Source organism: Balaenoptera ricei, chromosome 6, assembly GCF_028023285.1.
Source record: "Balaenoptera ricei isolate mBalRic1 chromosome 6, mBalRic1.hap2, whole genome shotgun sequence".
Taxonomy (NCBI): Eukaryota; Metazoa; Chordata; class Mammalia; order Artiodactyla; family Balaenopteridae; genus Balaenoptera; species Balaenoptera ricei.
Genome location: NC_082644.1, coordinates 3,014,204 through 3,035,992, shown reverse-complemented (window position 1 = coordinate 3,035,992; position 21,789 = coordinate 3,014,204). Strand labels below are relative to the sequence as shown.

Sequence of the window (21,789 nt, the reverse complement as noted above, 5' to 3'; positions counted from 1 at the left end):
ACACACACAGCCACCACGTCAAGACAGGGACTCATTTTGTTACTGTTCAGACAGAAACCAAACAGACGACACTGTGGGTTGCAAGCTCTGTTTCTTGATCAGTCAGAGAGGCAGTATTAGGAACAAGCATTAACACAAAAAGGGTTAGTATTTCAAACAATGTAGCAAGTACTGAATATTGTACTGATACACTTAATGTCTCTTACTTCTACCAGATACAACAGAGCTCTTACCTCCCCATTTAATACATTTGTGCTTGCCTTGGACGGGTGTACAACCTCTACAAGGAGAGGGGTGTACTGATTTCAGTGTGTCGGCAGAAGCCCTCTGGGAATAAATAACTCACCATTTTGGCTGAGGGTTTAAAGGCCCAAGCCCTGCAATGGCCCATGCTTGCTTACATAAAACATATGCTCTAAACCTTCCTCTTCAGCCTTTACATACACTAGCTCTTTCTTCCTCCCTCTATCCTGACTTTATTCACTAATTTCCACTTTGTGAAAGCTAACTGAAAGGCCACAAATTTTCTTAAGAAAAAGCGACAGGAGAGCAAAAATAATAAGGGCATTTATAATATCTTGACGAATTTCAGAATCTGACTCTGCTTTCTGTACGATAACACTAAAATTGGTCATTGTGAAGATGGTTTTTGGAGGGAAGCACCAAAAGCCTCTATACCATTTAGGAAGACTTCTGGGGTGCTCTGCCCAAAACGCATCATCAACACGACAAATCCAAGCTGAGGGAAATTCTGCAAGATAAATGGTTTGCATTCTTCAACAATGTCAGAGTCACGAAAGACAAAGCATGACTGAGGAGCGGCTCTAGATTAAAGGAGACAAAAGAGCCAGCCACGGAACATAACCTGTGCCCTGGGCGAGCAGAGCAGGACTGGGACAGACATGTTTGCGCTTCTGTATTAAAGGACACAGGGCAACAAGCAGCAAATCTGAAAACAGCCTGCAGCTCTAATAACAGTACTGTATCAATGTCAATTTTCTGAGTTTGAAAACTGTACTTAGCTATACATAAGCTATATATCCTTCCATAAGGAAATATACACTGAAGTATTTAGAGGTTAAAGTGTATCACGTCTGCATCTCACCCGTATAGAGTTCAGGAAAAAATTATGTGGTAATTATATGCACCACATACATATAAATAGCCGTATATATTATGTATTACACAGAAAACAGTACATATTAACAGCGAGAGAAAGAACAAGACACAGGATGAGCAAATGTGGTAAAATGTTAGCATTTCAGGAATCTGGGTGAAGGGTATATGGGATTCTCTGCACTATTTTTCAACATCTCTAAGTTTGAAATTAAAAGAAAAATATTTTTTAAGTCTACTGTGATATATTTTGCAAACTTCAAACTTTTCCCCTATTTGCCCGTATCTGGGTAGAGTTGAAGAGACATGAACTACTGATCTTTATTATTATCTTCTATGAAAAATCAAAAGCAAAATTTCTACAGCACCTAACATGCATGCACACAATATGTCACCAGCCCCATGATGAGAATTCCCAACCGTCTGCACCATGCGGGTACTAAGCAAACACAGAGTGTATCCCTCCAACAGGCTTCTGAGCTAGGGAGGGGCGGGGAGAGACCACTATACCTAATTTCGGAGGCAGCACCACACACACATCCACAGAAGCCCTGTGTCCTGCCTCAGTGACTTCCAAATCATTAGTCTGTAGAAACTACCCTGACATCTAACTTACGTAACTACACAGTAATTCAAAAGTCCTGAAAGTCAGATATAAAGTATTCAACTTTTTAAACCAGAGGACCCTGTGCACCAATGATTTATGTTCTGGGACTTTTATGTGTGTTCCTTGGAATTTCTGGGGCTGCCACTGCACATTTTAGGGTAGGAATTAGCCAGAGCAGTTTGTGTCCCCAACAGACTATTTGAAGTCAGTCTGTCCTCTCATGCCTATTTGCTTCCACCTGACACAGCAATGCTGTTTGAAAAAAGCAGAGTATGGGAGAACTGCTGATTGGTCTTGGTTTTGGGGGAGCCCACAGAAACAGAGATTCACTGTTTCCCCTCTAAATTATTCCGAAAAGAGGTTTGAGTCCTTCTTGTGACTCTTGCTATCAAATCGGCTTAGAAAGTAACCAAGATGGATTTTGCTATGAAAGTGAAATAACACCTTTTTGCTAGTTGATTAGAATATTTCTCTGGCTCTGATAAATATAATTAAAAGGAATCTTCAGAAGAAAAAGGCAGACATTTCTTTTTTTTTTTCTTTTTTTGGCTGTGCCACGTGGCATGCGGGTTCTTAGTTCCCCCACCAGGGATAGAGCCCACGCCCCCTGCAGTGGAAGCACGGAGTCTTAACCACTGGACCACCAGGGAAGTCCCAAAACGCAGACATTTCAATCTGGCTTTAACCTCTCTCCTTTCATCCTGTTTCTTACTGGGTTATTATTAACAAATGAAAGATGTATCATATTGAACGCAAAATCAATTAACATATTTTTTATATTTAAAGTCTGCTTTGGACTACCCTGGTGGCGCAGGGGTTAAGAATCTGCCTGTCAATGCAGGGGACACGGGTTCGAGCCCTGGTCCGGGAGGATCCCACATGCCGCGGAGCAACTAAGCCCGTGAGCCACAACTACTGAGCCTGCACTCTAGAGCCCACGAGCCACAACTACTGAAGCCCACGCACCTAGAGCCTGTGCTCCGCAACAAGAGAAGCCACTGCAATGAGAAGCCCACACATCACAACGAAGAGTAGCCCCCGCTCGCCACAACTAGAGAAAGCCCGCACGCAGCAAAGAAGACCCGACGCAGCCAAAAATAAATAAATAAATAAATAAATAAATAAATTTATTTATTTATTTTTAAAAAAAGTCTGCTTTACGATTGCTAAATAAAATTCAAGAATCAGCTGGCTATTAAAAAAAAGATTCACACATTTACGTTAGTATGTGTATGACATCGCTACATGCATTTTCTTTTATAGTTTGTTCTGCCAAACGTGGAAATCTGAATAGTACAAAGAAGGAGAAAAGGAAAGACTTTCTGTCCTATTCTAAACTGGGTAGGGAACATTCATTTCTAACAGGATCACAGAAATGCCTATATATCCCTCAGTAGGAGTAATTTTAAAGGTATTATGTTTCCTAACAATAACAATGGTTTTTAAATGTTCCTAATTATCATTTCTTTGTGTATAGTTCACTGCAACCTGGATTCGTTTAAAGTTTAACTTACGTATGATAAAATGAGATGAACACAAATAAATTATATTTGTGTGTTAATAAAATTCTTAGAAGCAACTGTGTAAGTTATCCAGCTTCCCCTCTCCACTTCATCTTATGCATGAACGTAGCACATACCTTGCAGGTAATGCCACAAACACAAATTAAAGTTCTCTCATATGTGGGACTTCCCTGGTGGTCCAGCAGTTAAGACTCCGTGCTCCCGGGCTTCCCTGGTGGTGCAGTGGTTAAGAATCCGCCTGCCAATGCAGGGGACACGGGTTCGAGCCCTGGTCCCGGAGGATCCCACATGCCGTGGAGCAGCTAAGCCCGTGCGCCACGACTACTGAGCCTGCGCTCTAGAGCCCGCGAGCCACAACTACTGAGCCCACGTGCCACAACTACTGAAGCCCGGGTGCCTAGAGCCCGTGCTCCGCAACAAGAGAAGCCACCGCAATGAGAAGCCTGCGCACCGCAACGAAGAGTAGCCCCCGCTCGCCGCAACTAGAGAAAGCCTGTGTGCAGCAGCGAAGACCCAAAGCAGCCAAAAATAAATAAAATAAAATAAAATAAAATAATTTATTAAAAAAAAATAAAAAGACTCTGTGCTCCCAATGCAGGGGGCCTGGGTTCGATCCCTGCTCAGGGAACTAAGATCCCACATGCCACAACTACTGAGCCTGCACGCCGCAACGAAGAGCCCACGTGCTGCAACGAAGACCCAGTGCGGCCACAATAAATAAATAAATAATAAATTTTAAAGTTCTCTCATATGTTAAGTGCATCCCTCTCTCTTTCCTAAAATATTACTTCAAGGGTTGGTTAATTAGGAAATTATAACATGGCTTTCCTAAAGCTGTTCTCTGTCCAGAAGACAAAGAGGTCGACAGGATGAAATAAAGGGGTGACGCCACACTTTCCCGACAAGGCCTCTCTTTGCCTCAGTAAAAACTCTTGTTATAGGTGCATGAACACAAAATGACATGATTTACTTGGACCTCCCATTTCTCAAAGCATGTGCAGCTCTCACTGATCTATCTGTGGAGACAGTAGCAGAGGCGTACCAGGACACCTTTTGGAAATACTACTCACCAGGTTCCTTATCCAACACGATCTCCTCATCCTCTCCACACGTGTTCCCCACCAATTCAGGAAACACCCACCACCACAGGGAAAGAAACACACAGCAGAACACAGAAAACAAGATTCAGCACTGTGGCTTCTACGAGTTTCCAACTCAGGCTTTTGAAACCCATGTAAAAGGCAAAGTCTTAAAAGCCAATACCTTTGAGTTGTAAGCAATGGGTTTCTGGGTTTCAAAATGTTTTAAGTAAAAAAGAGAGTTTCTGCAATAAGCCTTGGATTGAAAAAAGAACAGATGAAGAAGCAATTCTACACAGTTACATAAGGTTTGCAGGAGAAGCAAGGAGAGGGAATTGAGTAAACAAGAGAGTTTAAAATAGTTAAACTGGCAACTGGTTTCAGCTTCTAACATTTTACACAAGAAAAAAAGATCCAATTAGCCACATTTATTTATAAGCTTTTAGCATATTTTCATTACTCAACATACTTTCTAAAAACCATCTCATGTCATTAAATGCATATGCACATCATTTTCAAAGGACGTCAGACTACCGTAACTGTTGTGATGTACTCACTCTATCATTTAGGTTAGCTTGCATTAAAAACAGTACATACAATGAACATACGTGTCCCTAGTCATCCTCTTTTCCAATTAATTTTTTAAATTTTAATCTTTTTCTTGTTCTCAACTTTTTTTTGCAACCCTATGTCCAGATATTCAATATTAATAACCAGATATATCGCCAAACTTAAAATAACCACATGACCTAGTAACTGTCCTCAGATTCGGTTAATATTTATGTAATGGATCCTTACGGTCTCTGCCCACCTAGCAACCCTTTCTTTCCCCTTCTTTCTGAAACAGAACCCAATGATTTTTAGGAAACTTCTATTCCTCACTGCATGCAATCTTGATGGGGGCATCAATCAAAGTATCTTCCCCTGTCCAGCTAAGAAAACGGCACACAATCCAAGGTACGTTAATCAAACTCTGCCTCTTGAAAATATAAACCCTGAGCAGAGTGATACAAAGACAGTAGGAGTTTATTAATTTTAACACCTGAACTTCAGAAGGATATAGGATAGTCCCTGCTACCTAGATCCCCAGATCTTAGAGTATAAGAAAGTATGATCTGAAAGTAGTAGCTCCCAAATTTAAGACAAAAACTTTTCTGGAGGTCTGGCTACCAGATGCCAGTGACTACCCTTCCACTACCCAATGGCTGAAAAACAGTAACAAGAAAAGACTAGAGAAAAGATCACTTTCTTTTCAGAGTGGCCTAGTAGAGAAATTCCATGACCTTAAGGCACTCTGAGGTCAGAAAGGCCTAGAGTCAAACCCCAGTGCTGCCACATAAGCCAGCACGAACTACGAATTAACCTCTTAGAGGTACCTGGGTGATCTCACCCACTTTTAGAGTGTGGTGTGTGGACTGGAGATAAAACATGTAAAATACCAACTAATATATCTGACAAACAGTAGGAGATCAATAAACACAAGTTATTGTTTCTGCTCAAATATTTTGGCATTCAAAATTTCATCAGGTTTAATTATGTTACTCATATGGTATTAATCTTAACCAGAAGACTGAAATATGACAAAAGGAAGAAAAAGAGTCTTACAAATTTGAGCAATGAGTTCTTCTGCAACTGTATACTGAGCAAAAGTCCTGTAGAGTTTTAACAGATAACTTAATTCATTACACCTGGTATGGACACAAAAACAAATTTCTAAAATGTATGGTCGGACTTCCCTGGTGGCACAGTGGTTAAGAATCCGCCTGCCAATGCAGGGGACACGGGCTCGAACCCTGGTCTGGGAAGATCCCACACACCTCGGAGCAACTAAGCCCGTGAGCCACAACTACTGAGCCTGTGCTCTAGAGCCCAAGAGTCACAACTAGTGAGCCCGCATGCCTAGAGCCCGTGCTCGGCAAGAGAAGCCACTGCAATGAGAAGCCCACACACTGCAACGAAGAGTAGCCCCTGCTCGCTGCAACTAGAGAAAGCCCACACACAGCAACGAACCCAATGCAGCCAATAAATAAATAAATATATTAAAAAAGGAAATACCATTAAAAAATAAAATAAAATGTATGCTCAATGACCAACCTTTCCATAAAATGGACATTGTACAATTTAAATATCACCAACAATATTTCATAGTTCAAGTATCACTAACACTAAAATATCAATACCTCAGCAAGTAGGAAAAATTATCCAATCAATGAGCTGTAACTGGTTTGCAGCTTTCTTGCAAAAATAACTTTATTGATAAGAGGACTTTTTGCCTTGATTATTTTTTCCTCAGACACAAAAGCATACCTATGTAAACACAACTTTATTATTTATTAACATCTATAATCTAAACAAAGAGTTTTTAAATTATCTGTCAGAAAATTTTAATTTGTTATTTATTTTGGTTTGGTTTTGGTTTTGGTTTTTGTATTGAAGTACAGTTGATTTACAATGTTACGTTAGTTTCAGGTGTACAGCAAAGTGATTCAGTTATACGTATATATCTATTCTTTTTCAGAATCTTTTCCCTTATAGGTTATTACAAAATATTGAGTAGAGTTCTCTGTGCTATACAGTAGGTCCTTGTTGGTTATCTATTTTATATATAGTAGTGTGTATATGTTAATCCCAAACTCCTCATTTATTCCCCCTGCTTTCCCCTTTGGTAACCATAAGTTTGTTTTCTGTGTCTGTGGGTATATTTCTGTTTTGTATATAAGTTCATTTGTATCACTTTTTTTTTTAGATTCCACATATAAGTGATAGCATGTATTTGTCTTTCTTTGTCCAGTATGCTTCACTTAATATGATAATCTCCAGGTCCATCCATGTTGCTGAAAGTGGCATTATTTCATTTTTTTACGGCTGAGTAATATTTCATTGTGTATATATACCACATCTTCATTATCCATTCATCTGTCAATGGACATTTAGGTTGCTTCCATGTCTTGGTTATTGTAAATAGTGCTGCTATGAACACTGGGGTGCATGTATCTTCTCAAGTTATGGTTTTCTCCAGATATATGTCCAGGAATGGGATTGCAGGATCATATGGTAGCTCTATTTTTAGTTTTTTAAGGAACCTTCATACTGTTCTCCATAGTGGCTGCACCAATTTACATCCCCACCAACAGTGTAGGCGGGTTCCTTTTTCTCCACACCCTCTCCTGCATTTATTATTTGTAGATGTTTTAATGATGGCCATTCTGAGCATTGTGAGGTGATACGTCACTGTAGCTTTGATTTGCATTTCTTTAATAATTAGCAATATCGAGCATCTTTTCATGTGCTTTTTGTCTATCTGTATGTCTTCTTTGGAGAAATGTCTATTTAGATCTTCTGCCTATTTTTTGAATGGGTTGTGGTTTTTTTTGATATTGAACTGTATGAGCTGTTTGTATATTTTGGAGATTAATCCCTTGTCAAATTGTTTGCAAATATTTTCTCCCATTCTGTAGGTTTCCTTTTCATTTTGTTTATGGTTTCCTTTGCTGTGCTAAAGCTTTTAAGTTTAATTAGGTCCCATTTGTTTATTTTTGTTTTTACTTCCATTGCTCTAGGAGATGGATCCAAAAAGATACTGTTATGATGTATGTCAGAGTGTTCTGCCTATGTTTTCCTCTAGAAGTTTTAGAGTATCTGGTCTTACATTTAGGTCTTTAATCCATTTTGAGTTTACTTTTGTGTATGGTGTTACAGAATGTTCTAATTTCATTTTTTTACATGTAGCTGTCCAGTTTTCCCAGCACCACTTACTGAAGAGACTGTCTTTTCTCCACTGTATATTCTTGCCTCCTTTGTTGTTGATTAATTGACCATAAGTGCATGGATTTATTTCTGGGCTTTCCATCCTGTTCCATTGATCTATATGTCTGTTTTTGTACCAGGACCATACTGTTTTGATTACTGTAGCTTTGTAGTATGGTCTGAAGTCAGGGAGCCTGATCCCTCCAGCTCCATTTTTCTTTCTAAAGATTGCTTTGGCTATTCGGGGTTCTTCTGTACTTCCATACAAATTTTAACATTGGTAATTTGATAGGGATTGCACTGAATCTATAGATTGCCATGGGTAGTATAGTCATTTTGACAATATTGATTCTTCCAATCCAAGAACATGGTGTATTTTTCCATCTGTTTATGTTGTCTTCAGTTTCTTTCACCAGCCTCTTAACAGTTTTCAGAGCACAGGTCTTTTGCTTCCCTAGATAAGTTTATTCCTAGGTATTTTATTCTTTTTGATGCGATGGTAAATGGGACTGTTCCCTTAATTTCTCTTTCTGATCTTTTGTTGTTAGTGTATAGAAATGCAACAGATTTCTGCGTATTAATTTTACATCCTGCAACTTTACCGAATTCTTTAATGAGCTCTAGTAGTTTTCTGGTCATATTACTATTTAAAGAAATATTTTCATCAATGGGAAAAGAATAGTCTCTTCAATAAACGATGCTGGGACAATGGGCTAGCTATATGTAAAAGAATGAAGTTGGACCCTACCTACCTCACACCATACATGAAACTTAACTCAAAATGGATCACAGACCCAAATGTAAGGGCTAAAATTATTAAACTCTTAAAAGGAAACAGAGGAGTAAATCCTTGTGACCTTGGGTGAGGCAATGGTTTTGCAGATAAAACACCAAAGCACAGGTGGCAAAAGAAAAAACAGATAAACGAGACTACATCAGAATTAAGATAATCGTTCCCACCTAGAGGCCAGACATTGTGTGTAATACTAACGATAAAAGAACTAACGTGTATTGAGTGCTTACTGTGTGCTAGACAGTGTTCTCAGCACTTCACATATATTAGCTCATTTAATCCTCACAACCACCCCAGGAGATAGGTATTACGATCTCCATTTCACAAATTAGAAAAGGCAGGCACAGAGAGTTAAGAGATATGCCCAGGGCCACATAGTAAGTAGTGGAACATGGATTCAAACTCAAGTAGTTCGATTCCAAAGGCATTTCTTACCACTATGAGTACTGCCTAAAAATAGCTTCACGGTTTGTTTGCTTGTTGCTCTGCGAATAGGTTAAGACTGTTGATGCTGCCTTCTCCCAAAACACCTACGCACATGCACTGAGCGCTCATACAATTAATACAACCCAACCCTTCACCATCACCAGCCCTCTCTGCCTTTGGCCCCAGACCACAAGTCTGCTGCACAAGTTGCCACTGGCACTGCTTTGGTACCAGCACTCACATCCCTGTGCTTCAGCAGAGGTCAGTGACAATTACACATCCCATTCTCATCCTCAGGTTGTCCCAAAGTCATCTTAGGCACAGGAAGCAGAGCCAGCTGCCCCTCCAGGGGTTTACTTAGAAACTGGTTTTCAAACTTTTTTAACGGTGGCCCACAGCAAGAAATATTTCTCACTGACACAGTATACAGATATGCACCTAAGTAAAACCAAAGTTTAGCATATTTACTCTTTGGCATATACGCTGGTATTTTTACTTTCTGTTTCCTTCCTTCCTCTTTTTTTCTTTTTTTTAAATATTGGTCACAACCCAACATGCTGAAACTTGTAATTTGACAAACACTGAACTAGAGAAATACAGACATTAATGAAATTATCTGCTTTCCCACAAATAAAAACCTTTATATTCCCACCGACTAGTCCTCAATATATATTTGCTGAACTGAGCTACAAAAAAATAGTACTCAACTGTTACACCTTAGAGTGAACTAATTTATTAGTAAATTTCACCATCACACTTCTTCCGCAGTCTAAGTCTTTTCTCAAAGGGGAATATCCAAATAATAGTTCTACATGCAAAAGTAGGTATATATTTGTTTACTAAGACTATTGCTTATTACCGCTGGGGTCAATCTCAAAAGATTTGAGGGCAGTGATCCCTGCCATTTAAGCTCATAGGCAGATTACTGTCCTATCACACACATATAAAACATATATGCTTTTACTTTAAGTTATGGAATAAGGCAGGCAGAAATCTAAAATTCTGCATATTTCCCCAACAGCCCAGTTTCATCTGTGTATTAAGAGCAGGAAGTCTAGTCCCCAGTGGATTTTCTCCTCCTTCTGTGACCCTACTGATAAGAAATGGTCACCCTGGTGAGGGAGGGGAAAGTGAGTGTTGTAAGTTGATAGTGGAAGTCCCAGAATGTCAGCAGATTTCCAAATGGAAGATTAAAAGTGTAACAGCACAGTGCTGGTACTTAGGAAGTGGTCAACGGGACATGTGCTGGATAAATTAATATGATAAATAAAGTATTTGCTCTTTAAATTTGTTCTGCCATTCACAGTCATACTTAACTGCCACCTATTTAAATGGCAACTGGAAATTAAAACCAAATGGCAAAGAAGTTGACAGAAGATACACGACCAGTAAGTAGCAATGCTAAATTACCCAATTCACTGTTTCCTTCTCTGTTCTATTGACACCCCAAAATAAAAAGCCACATTCTTAGGTAGGGATGATAAACTGGGTATTAAGACATCTGTATAACTGGAAACAAGTTCCATGTTCACTTATTATCTCTGCACGTAAGATGATTTGTAGATTACATGAATAAAAAGATTCATGGAATTTGCTCTCTTAAATGGCGGAGGGAATAAATTGACAAACTAAAGCAAATCCATCTTTGACCTAGTTAAGGTTGTAAAGGACTACTGAAAAACTACGAATTAAACATCTGTTTATTAAAAAACAAAAACAAAACTTTAAAATACAATTTAAGCCACCAGTCTCCTGGGGCCTCATGTCAGCACGAAACAGAGACCTCAATGCTGGGAAAACAGCCAAAATCACAAACCTAATCTACGTGGCAAGAGACCTGCTCACGTTTTGATATCTTGAAACACAAAGCATTTTTAACTTACAACAAGCCATGAGATGGTATAAAATTAATCATACTAAAAGTGTCAGCTAATTTTAGAAAATAGAGCTAGAGATAGTAATAAGAAACACATTTACTTGAAGATTTTAAATTCATATACTGTGGGCAAAATAAATCTAAAGACAGGCTTTGTTTTATACTATTATTTTAGAATACAAAGACTTTTTGACATCAGATGAATTAATTTGTAAGAAGAGATTTAATTTTCTAGTTGGCTAGAAGATTAAAGGTAAGAGAAGTACAATAAGGACTTGAATCCTAAAATCATTTTACAAAGAATCTACAGAATGCCCCTATGGCAATAAGAATCTAACACCTGGATTTTCAAATAACATGCAAAAAATGCTAACTACTGATACTTTCAGGAGGGAATAAAAATAAACAAATTCATCTATTATAATAGGAAGAAAAAAGCTTTACTTAAATATATGTCTGAGCTAATGGATGTCAAGAAATGATTTCAGGTAGAAACTTTAAAAAACGAAACAAAACAAAAAAAACTTTGGGAATTCCCTGGTGGTCCAGTGGTTAGGACTCAGCGCTTTCACTGCTCTGGGCCTGGGTTCATTTCCTGGTCAGAGAACTAAGATCCCGCAAGCCGCTCGGCACAGCAAAAAAAAATAAAAAATAAATTGGAAAAAAAAAACAAAAAACCCTCAAACTTTATTTCATAAGGAAAGCCACACCTCTTGTGGTTTAAGACCAGTATTAGTCTAGCATTCAAGTTCCTCTGGGATCTGGCACTCTTCTACCTTCCTATAGGACCCCTTCAGCTGACCCAGTGACACAACAAAACTAATCAGGGAACAACATACTAGGCACCTGGTCCCATCAGAGCACTTACTAGCCTATCCTCCCCACCAGGAACACGTATCAAATCCCCTGTGGACGTGGAAACTCGGCCGACTTTGATAACACTTGTCAAAAGAAGACTGGTCTCCACCCCTCCGCCCCCCCAAAAACAGACTCACAGAACATGCAGTCTGCACCGTTCGCGAGAAATTAGCTTCCTTGGGGTTTTGTTTGTTTGTCTGTAAACCTGGGAAGCCTTCTTACGCTCCTACCAGACTGCACATGCCAAGTTATCACAGGGACATACACAGTGCAAAGCAGTATGTCACCACGATCAGACTAGGAGTCTCATCATCTGCACTGAATCCTGACTTTTCTTGAACATTTCTTTACCTCAGTTTTGTCAACAGGAAAATGGGGATTATAACCGTTCCTACTTCACAGCCTGTGACAGGGATTAAAATGATTTGTTACACTTCAATGAACTGACACATGTAAAGCACTTATTAGAACAGTATGTAGGTATCAGCTTTTATGAACGTCACCATTACTACTCCCACCAGTTCTCCACAGCACCTGAGAGTGCCTTATACGCACAAGACAGCTCAACACAAGCTTCAAATGAAACAACATTCAAAAAATGCCGGAAGTCCCAAAGATCAAATCCACTATAAGGGCCTGTCAGAATAAAAAAGAATTCAACCTCCAAACTACCTAAACTTCATGAACAAATAAGGAAAAAAGTCAGAGTATAAAACTAACTATCCAAATAAACCAAAGGTTTTTCTTCCCCCCCCCACCCCCGATGAAAATGGAAGAGACATTTTATGAAAGAACTTAATAGTGTCTGATAGGAAATTTACCCCCAAAGATAACTATTTCTAAAATGTCATATTAATTTCTAATTTCTAATCCATCAACAATATATTAACTAATTCTATTTTTTTAAAATAAATTTACTTATTTTATTTATTTATTTATGGCTGTACTGGATCTCCGCTGCTGCGTGCAGGCTTTCTCTAGTTGCGGCGCGCAGAGGCTGCTCTTCGTTGCGGTGTGCGGGATTCTCGTTGCGGTGGTTTCTCTTGTTGTGGAGCATGGGCTCTAGGCGTGCGGGCTTCAGTAGTTGTGGCTCGCGGGCTCTACAGCGCAGGCTCAGTAGTTGTGGCGCACGGGCTTATTAGTTGCTCCGCGGCATGTGGGATCTTCCCGGACCAGGGCTCGAACCCGTGTCCCCTGCATTGGCAGGCAGATTCCTAACCATTGCGCCACCAGGGAAGCCCTAATTCTATTTTTAATCTACATACATTTCCAGTCTCTGTATTATTCCCTTAAGTGGGAACTGTCATATTTACCATCTTGCCTGGACAAGGAGCATTAAATCTAATTTATTCCACAAAGGTAATTGCTAACTCTAGCACTCAGGGATTCAGTAAACAGTCTATGTTTCCTTCACTGATATCCTTTACAATTTTATACTTGGGTTATCTGCCTCTTCGCTCTTTCCCAGTCCCAAGAGATATTTCTAGTCATTGTACTTTTGTCCTTACAGGGAAGCTGATTCTTTTTCTTGATTCATGTTAACTGCTTGTCTCCACATCTCCAGTTCCTTTGTTTTGACTCATGGACAGAAAAGGTCATAAATTATGGAACACAAATAACCTGTTACCCAGAGATGCTAGGATGCTACAGAACGGTCAAGTGAAGCTAATAACCAACTGACCTGTACCACAAAGACACAGTGTTACTCTCAAACAAAACGCCTTAGGTTGGCTGAGGAAGGTCTTGTCAAGGGATAAGGAACCCGTCTGAGCTGCCAAGAGTGAGACTGACTTAGACCTTAAGCAAGGTTCCTAAAGGACTATTTGTGAAAATATAATAGAAGCCAAAAGCTTCTAGTTTAGTAATAATCGTACCAGGAATCATGCCTACTCGCACACAAGCTTTGGCTTACTTCTTATTACTTGCACACCTTATACAGAGGTGGGGTCCATACACCAAGTCATGTCAAAGATTGCCATGGCTAACACTGGGAATTTATATTTCCCAACCCCAGGTCTTCTGGTTTGTTATAAATCAACAAACGGAGGTTGAAACAGCTCAAAGAAAACAGCTTAATTACTGATTAGCAAATACTGTGACATCTGAACAGTCACCATTCATTCATGTTGCTTCCTGTTTAAAGAAATCCCTACCAGAAAAGGCATGATGGGAACACAGAAAAAAAGGAAAGCATAGGAACACACTAGAACTGGAAAAACAAACAAACCCAACAATTCTAGGTGCTAAGATTATGAGAAAATTTAATTTTCTTCTTTATGCTTTAGGTATTTCCCCAAATGTTCTAAAATAATTTATATATACATATATATGTATATTTTACTAAAAAGGTAACTAAGAGAAAGCACAATATATAACATGATCTTCATATAGTTTTTCTCAAAATCTGAAAAGCACACTTTTACTAACAACAGAATACTATGGGATATATAATGTTACAACTGTTCAGAGCCTAAAATAGTCTAGAAGACACAAGTCAACCATTAAGTATTTGTTAAATATATTACCATTTTTTCATCCTAATGGAACTTAATACTAAAGAAAGGTGTTATCAGAATACAAACTATATTTTAAATAAGAGGCTAAATATGCTCAGGAAAATCATGACTTCCTTACTTACAAAATGAGTTCATAATATCATGCAGGAAATTCAAACTAATGTGGCTCATAAATGAAGTCATCTAGCTAAGAGATTTTTCTTGAGGTTCAGTTTTTTTTTCTAGAACTGCCAGTCTATTTTCAGAATAATAAGTTTAAGAAAAATGAAAAAAGGGCAGTTTAATTAACACGTAATCAGTTCTGGCAGTGCCTGCCGAAGGACTTACATGAATGCTGGGCGCTTTTCTGGCTTTTACAAACTACTGACTCTTATTTTTTCTGATGTGTAAAAATGATCCTATATCTTTTTATCATATAAATTTTTACCAGATACCTGTGGAAGGCAATGTAGTTAATCAGCTGAATGCATGCTAAATAAAAACATTCATATAAAACAGTGTTCTTCTCTACTGCCATTTGAAAGTGTTCTAAAAGGCAGGTAGAGCTTCTCCTAGGAACTGACGTTAGGGTGCAGGGGCTCCACGGTAACCGGCAGCAGCTGAAATCCAATGGCACCGGGACACGCACTGGATTTCACGGTATGAATTACGGTGGAGAAGTGCCGCTGCCCGCGCCACCCGGCAGGACCGGGGTGCGATGTGACGGCGGCCGCGATGCGCACGCAGGGAACAGCCGGACCAGGACCCTCCAAGGCCCTCGACACCCGCGGCCCGGGAGCAGCCCCGCCGCCCGCCCGCATTACCTCGCCTGTGCAACTCCCGCAGGGGGATGCAGTCTCCTCCCCCGTCGTAGGGCAGGTAGGGGTCGGAGGCGGCGTCCATGGCCGAGGTCCGCAGGAAGACGCGGAGGGAACGCTCGCGAGCTCACCTCCCGCGCGCGCCCCGCAGCCCCGCCGCAGCAGGATGGGCAGCCGCCATGCCCGACCGGTCGGCGCGCGCAGCCCCGCGGGCTGACGTCACCAAGGTGCCACGGTTGCCAGAGCGACGGGCTCGCCTCCCCATCAAGCAGGCCCTGCTACGTGTGACGGTGACTAAGCCCGGGGGTGACAGACCAAACAGCTTACACAGCAAGGGGGCAACCACAGGACGGCGACAGAAACCGTACTTCTCGGTTTCCGACACAGAGCTGTGAACGGAAATTCTGCGTGTCCACAACGCATGAACCTTTTCATTCCTAATGGAGATAAATGCGAGCGACACTCTAATAAGGCCGTGTGATTTTACAGTAAAAATATACTAATTTGTAGGTAGTAACGTCACGTGAATCATAAAGATAAAGACCTAGAAGATACCAAAGGCTTCAAGAAACTTGGGTTTAAAAGCGTATTCCTAATTATCTAAAATGTACTAATGCGGACTTATACTGTGGATTCAAAATTTCAGTAACTGGATCGGTACTAATCCCCTTCAGCAGCCTCTTATTTCCTTCCTTCAAGGAACTGGCTAGTAAGACATTCCAGGTTTGAAGAGAAAGAAACTTAACATCTTAAGTAAATAATTTAGCTAGTTGTGAAACTATGCAAAAAGAGATGTACTAGGTGGGAGATTTCCTCTCCTGACTTCTTTTCCTACCTCACAAAGATTTTTGTTGTGCTAAAAAATAAATAAAATTAAAAGGCTTTTAGTGAAATATGTCTCAAAGTGCACTCTGTCTCTTTGCTAGATACTTTATGAAATTCAGAAATAAAGGAACTTTTTGTTTCAAACTTCATTCCAACCAAAAGAAAAAAAAAAAAAAAGGTGATGCTCATTTAAGCTGAGTTCAAACTTTTACAGCTGCCTCTCAGATGATTACTCTAGACTAGGAGATTCTCCTTCTGAAATAGCTATGGCGGGGCGATGCCACTAATCAAAAATGTGCTATTCATTAGAAGCAGTTCCACAGGACTCAGAGGCTTTGTAAAATTTGTTTTCCTAAGTACTGAATGTGCCAACCCTAAGGTCTACTCCAATTCAATGATTTTATATGAGAATTGGGGGCAAGAGAAGGAAAGAGAGGACTCAGATGGCAGTAAAGAGACTAGACTATTCGTCTAGTACATCTTAGTTATTTGGGAACTTTTTAAAAATTAGATTAAATAAAGTTTTTATATTTCAAAAAGTTTGAACCTCAGAAAGACATACCTTCTTATAAAATCCCACCTGGGATTTGGGAAAAAAGGTTCTGGGAAAGGAATATAGACTAGTCACTGCCATAGGACTATTCCATCTAATTCTGATTCTGGCTATTAACATTTATGAAATGACCACGGGTGGCTTTCTCTTTCTATTTTCTGTATTTTTCCAATTTTCTTGGAAATGATTTTTTTTCTTTTTTCTGCATGGAGAAAGGCGTCAGAGCCCAGCAACTCCACCCTCCCCCAACCCCGTCCCCAGCCCTGGCACGACCCTGTCCCGTCCGAGACCCCAACCCCCCGAAATGATTTTTTTAAACAAGGAAAGCGAACTTTTAAACAAAGAGCTAACTTTGCTAAATTAACTAAGTATAAATTTGGTCCTTTTTGGTACTTTGGTGTGTTAAGTTCTACTATTATAAGACCTTTTAAAAATATAAGCTATAAGGCATTTATAAATAATTTAGTTTTTATACTACTTACATCCTTCCATGCCTTTTTTTTAAAATTTATTTATGGCTGTGTTGGGTCTTCGTTTCTGTATGAGGGCTTTCTCTAGTTGTGGCAAACAGGGGCCACTCTTCATCGCGGTGTGCAAGCCTCTCACTATCGCGGCGTCTCTTCTAGCGGAGCACAGGCTCCAGACCCGCAGGCTCAGTAATTGTGGCTCATGGGCCTAGTTGCTCCGCGGCATGTGGGATCCTCCCAGACCAGGGCTCGAACCCGTGTCCCCTGCATTGGCAGGCAGATTCTCAACCACTGCGCCACCAGGGAAGCCCCTTCCATGCCTTTTTATAAAATGAAAAGCTATCTACAAGTTTTCCTGGTAATTTGTAGGCACTCTCTTAACCTGTTTTTCCTGATTTACAACTTGGTCATACAGGAAAAATGAAAATGATAGCTAGCTAACACTAACTAGAGGGGGAAGAATACCTTCCCTATAAAATAGATTGACAGTGTTGCATAGGTAAAAGTTTCGTAGCATAAGTAAAAAGTTTTGAATATTTTTAAAGAACAAAACATTTGTATACGCATGCATGTATATATAATATGTCGTGTATCTGTATAGAGTTAAGTTTAAAATGAGATATACCAAACTTAACAATTATCACTGAGGAAGGAATGAGGTGGAAGTGGGGAGGATGATGGTACATTCAGTTTTTACTTTATATAAAGTTCTACATTGTTTAAAAGTTTTAAACAAATATATTACTTATTTAATTTTGAAATAAATGATTACTTTTGTAATGATAAATCTGAAAATTAAAAAAAATTGCAGAAATGAACACATTTCTCATGCTTATGGGGTCCATGGCTGCCACTTTCTCCTAAAGTAAAAGAATTATTATTCAGGCTGAGGTGCTTTCCAATTACACTTTAGAAAGGGAAGAGGTAAACTGGAAGGTGTGACCGAAGAGGACTTGGACACAGATTAGGTATTATCAGACTAAGAGGCTGAATTACAGTTAAAGAGAGCAGAAGACAAATTCAAGAATTCCTAGGCACGGCTGTGGGGCAGGGCAGGGGAATGCTCATGTCACCTACAAATTGGCACTTGCCATCTACCTCTACAAGGATCAAATCATGAGCCGCTGCGGCTGCTGACCTTCAGCACCCCCTGAAAGGAGTTCAGGGTGGAGAGGAGGAATGAGGCAGGCACTCTGGGCTCTGGGGAAAACTGGCAGAACAGGTCTTCAGATAGTTAGATATTTTTAGGAGAAGATTTTATGAGCCCAGTTCTTGCATCTCCTCGTATCTAGAAAAGCACTAAAATCTTTCTTGGTGACGTATGCTCCTCGTGACTTGCAGAAACCAAACCTTCTGCAAAAAATATGTGCTTGACTGCATGTACTCCCCCTTCACCAAAATCACATATATACTGACGTTGCCCCCAGACTCTTTGGAGCAGTTTCTCAGAGCTCTCTGAAATGCTGTCTCCTGGGCTATAGTCCTCATTTTGCCCCAAATAAAACTTAACTCACAACTCTCACATTGTGCTTTTTTTTTTTTTTTTTTTTTTTTTAGTCGACACGCCGGACTGAACCTCTGAAGAACCAAAACACTGAAGTGGCAGCATAAAAAAGCACTTAGAATTTCAAAAGGGACAGGTATTTCTACTTCCAAATGCACCCTCGATTCTAACCTCAAACTGATGTGGGATTCTGGAGGTGTGAGAATCAGGGAGGCACAGGGGATGATTATATGATTGTAACCATGCACTATAACAACACATACATAACTATATGTAATGTTCAACCTTCAAGCCCCTCCGAACCCACACGATCCAAGAAATCTACAACATTAGAAGTGCTTAAAAAATAAAAAACAAAAATGTTTTTTATCTTTAGATCTAACTGCCAATTCACAGGAAATACAGGAAACAGAGAAACATGTTAAATGACAGCTCAGCAACACAATCAGGAAAACTCAAAATGGGAAGCAAATGACCTGATCTGTTCGTTTCTTCAACAAATACACAGTAAGGAAAAAAAAAAAAAAAAAGGGAAGGGGAGCCCTATAGATTTTTTTTAAAGATTTAAAAGATATATCAACCAGTTTCAATGTACAATTTTTTATGAAACAACTGGGGAAATGTGAAATAGACAAGATCATTGATTACAAGGAATTATTTATTTTTTAGATGTAATAGCCTTTAAAAGAATTATTATCTTTCAGACATACATAATGCAATATATATAGAAAAACAGCAACCCAGAGCTGAAGAGTAGTTAAAACAGACCCCAATGCAGAACTTGGCTCAATGTTCTTTGGATTAGGATTTGCACGCTACTTTTTTTTTTTTAATTCCTTTAAAAAAAGACTTGCAATCACCATTACCATTTAACAGTTTACTAGAGGTCCTAGCCAGTGCAGTCAAGCAAAGGCAGATGGGGAGGGGATAGCTATAAGGATTAGGAAGAAACAAAATTGCCACTGCTTGCCAATGACATGACTATATCTTAAAGACATCACAAATAAGTCATTAGAATTAGTAAGAGTTGAACAAAGTTGATGAATTTTCAAAAATCAATATTCAACAACTGAATTTCAAAATATACCAGCATATAAAGTATTAAATTTCCAAATAAAAACAGCATTAAATAGCAATAGCATTAAAAAATTACCTAGAAATGAGTGTAACAAAGAATGAAGACAAAAGTCAACAGGGAAGACTAAAGACATTTAAAATGACCCAAATATATGGAGAAGTATATCATGTTCATGAATTGAAACATTCAAACTGATCTACAGACTTAATAAAATGCCAATCAAAAAACCAAACAGGAACTAACACAATACTGTAAATCAACTATACTTCAATTTAAAAACAGAACAAAACCCCAAACCCTAGGGCGTTTCTGTGACAAACTCAGCTAAACATTAGGGCGTTTCTGTGACAAACTCAGCTAAAATTTACATAGAAATGAAAAGGCCCAGGAATAATTAAGACACTCTTAAAGATAAGGTGAGAGGACTTGCTTTACCAGACACTGAGACTGTTTATAAAGTTAGAGTGATTAAAAGAGTGCTTTTGACATAAAGCTAGAAAAATAACCAACAGTACAGAATAAGGAGTCTAGAAATAGACCCTCCTTTACATATGACCCCTGATATATATCAGAGGTGGCTCTATAAAAGAGTGGGTAAGAAAATGGTTTTCTTAGTAAGTAGCATTGGTACCATGGGCTACCTCCACGAAAAAAAAAAAATTAAATACACCTTTATCCATACACACCCACAAAAATCACTCAGATGGTTACAGACTTGAATGTGAGAGGCAAATAAAGCTCTTACAAAATAATACGGAAAAATACCTTCATGACCTCAGGGTAGGGAAATTTTTCTTACAACAAAAAGCATTAGCCATAACACAAAAGATTATGATACAGGACCACATTACAATTAAGAACATCTGTTCATAGTCTGTCCATTAGGAGAATGTTATAAACTGAATGTTTGTATCCCACCAAAATTTATATACTGAAAACTAAAAATTTTATATATTGAATCCCCAATGTAGTGGTATTTGGAGGTGACTGGATCATGAGGGTGGAGCCCTCGTGAATAGGGTTAGTGCCCTTATAACAGAAACCTCAGAGAGCTCCCTAGAGGACACAGAAAAAGATGGCAGACTATGAACCAGAAGCAGCTCCTTCTCACCAGACACGGAGTCAGCCAGTGCCTCAATCTTAGACTTCCGGCCTCTAGAACTGTGAGAAATCAATGTCTGTTGTTGAAGCTACCCAGTCTGTGGTATTTTTGTTATAGCAGCCCAAGCAGACCAAGACAGAGAGTGAAATACCATCCACAGAATAAAAGATATTTACAACACATTTAACAAAAAGCTTGTTTATAGAAAATAAATAACTTTTACATACCTCTAAGACAGATACGCCAATAGAAAAATCAACAAATGACTTGAATAGGTACTTCAAAAATTTTTTTCAAATGGCTCTTCAGCATGACAAGACGCTGAATCTCTTTGGCTACCAAGGAAATGCAAATTAAAACCACAATCAGAATCCATAACCTAGCCAGCAGATGGACAAACTTAAAAGTCGGACATCATCAAGTGGTCAGTGAATGTGGAGCCAGGGAAGCTCTCATACATGGTTACCTGAGTGTAAAGTGGAACACCACCATGGAGAACATAGCCTACGACCCAACAAGTTCACACCCAGACCAATGAAATTTGTGCACATACCCACTAGGATACATGGATAGTATTCAAAATAGCACTGCCTGTACCCACCAAAAACTGTTAAGAACTCAAAGATCCATCAGTAGTAAAATGAGCAGGTACACTGTGGTGTATTTATAAAAAAGAATGATATAGTCTAGAGCAACATCACAAACGCTACTACTTGCAGCAAAGAAGATTCTTCAAAATCATGCTGCATAAAAGCAAGAAACAGGGCTTCCCTGGTGGCGCAGTGGTTAAAAATCTGCCTGCCAATGCAGGGGACACGGGTTCGAGCCCTGGTCCAGGAAGATCCCACATGCTGCAGAGCAACTAAGCCCAAGCACTACAACTACTGAGCCTGCGCTCTAGAGCCTACGAGCCACAACTACT

The 21,789-nt window shown here is 39.4% G+C and overlaps 1 protein-coding gene across 6 annotated transcripts in view; it reads right to left on the bottom strand.

The window, feature by feature from the left end:
• CLCN3 (chloride voltage-gated channel 3) overlaps positions 1-21,789 on the bottom strand; it is an 84,565-nt gene that overhangs the window by 34,253 nt on the left and 28,523 nt on the right. For 2 of the 6 annotated variants that reach the window (XM_059926742.1, XM_059926745.1), the window contains exon 1: positions 15,345-15,522. The exons of 3 other annotated variants lie outside the window; for them this stretch is intronic. In XM_059926742.1, coding sequence (XP_059782725.1) covers positions 15,345-15,423 — 79 coding nt within the window. In that variant the 5' untranslated portion in view covers positions 15,424-15,522. Of the gene's footprint in view, positions 1-15,344; positions 15,523-21,094; positions 21,203-21,789 lie in introns of those variants that run through there. One more of the 6 variants, XM_059926744.1, reaches the window with a different exon arrangement.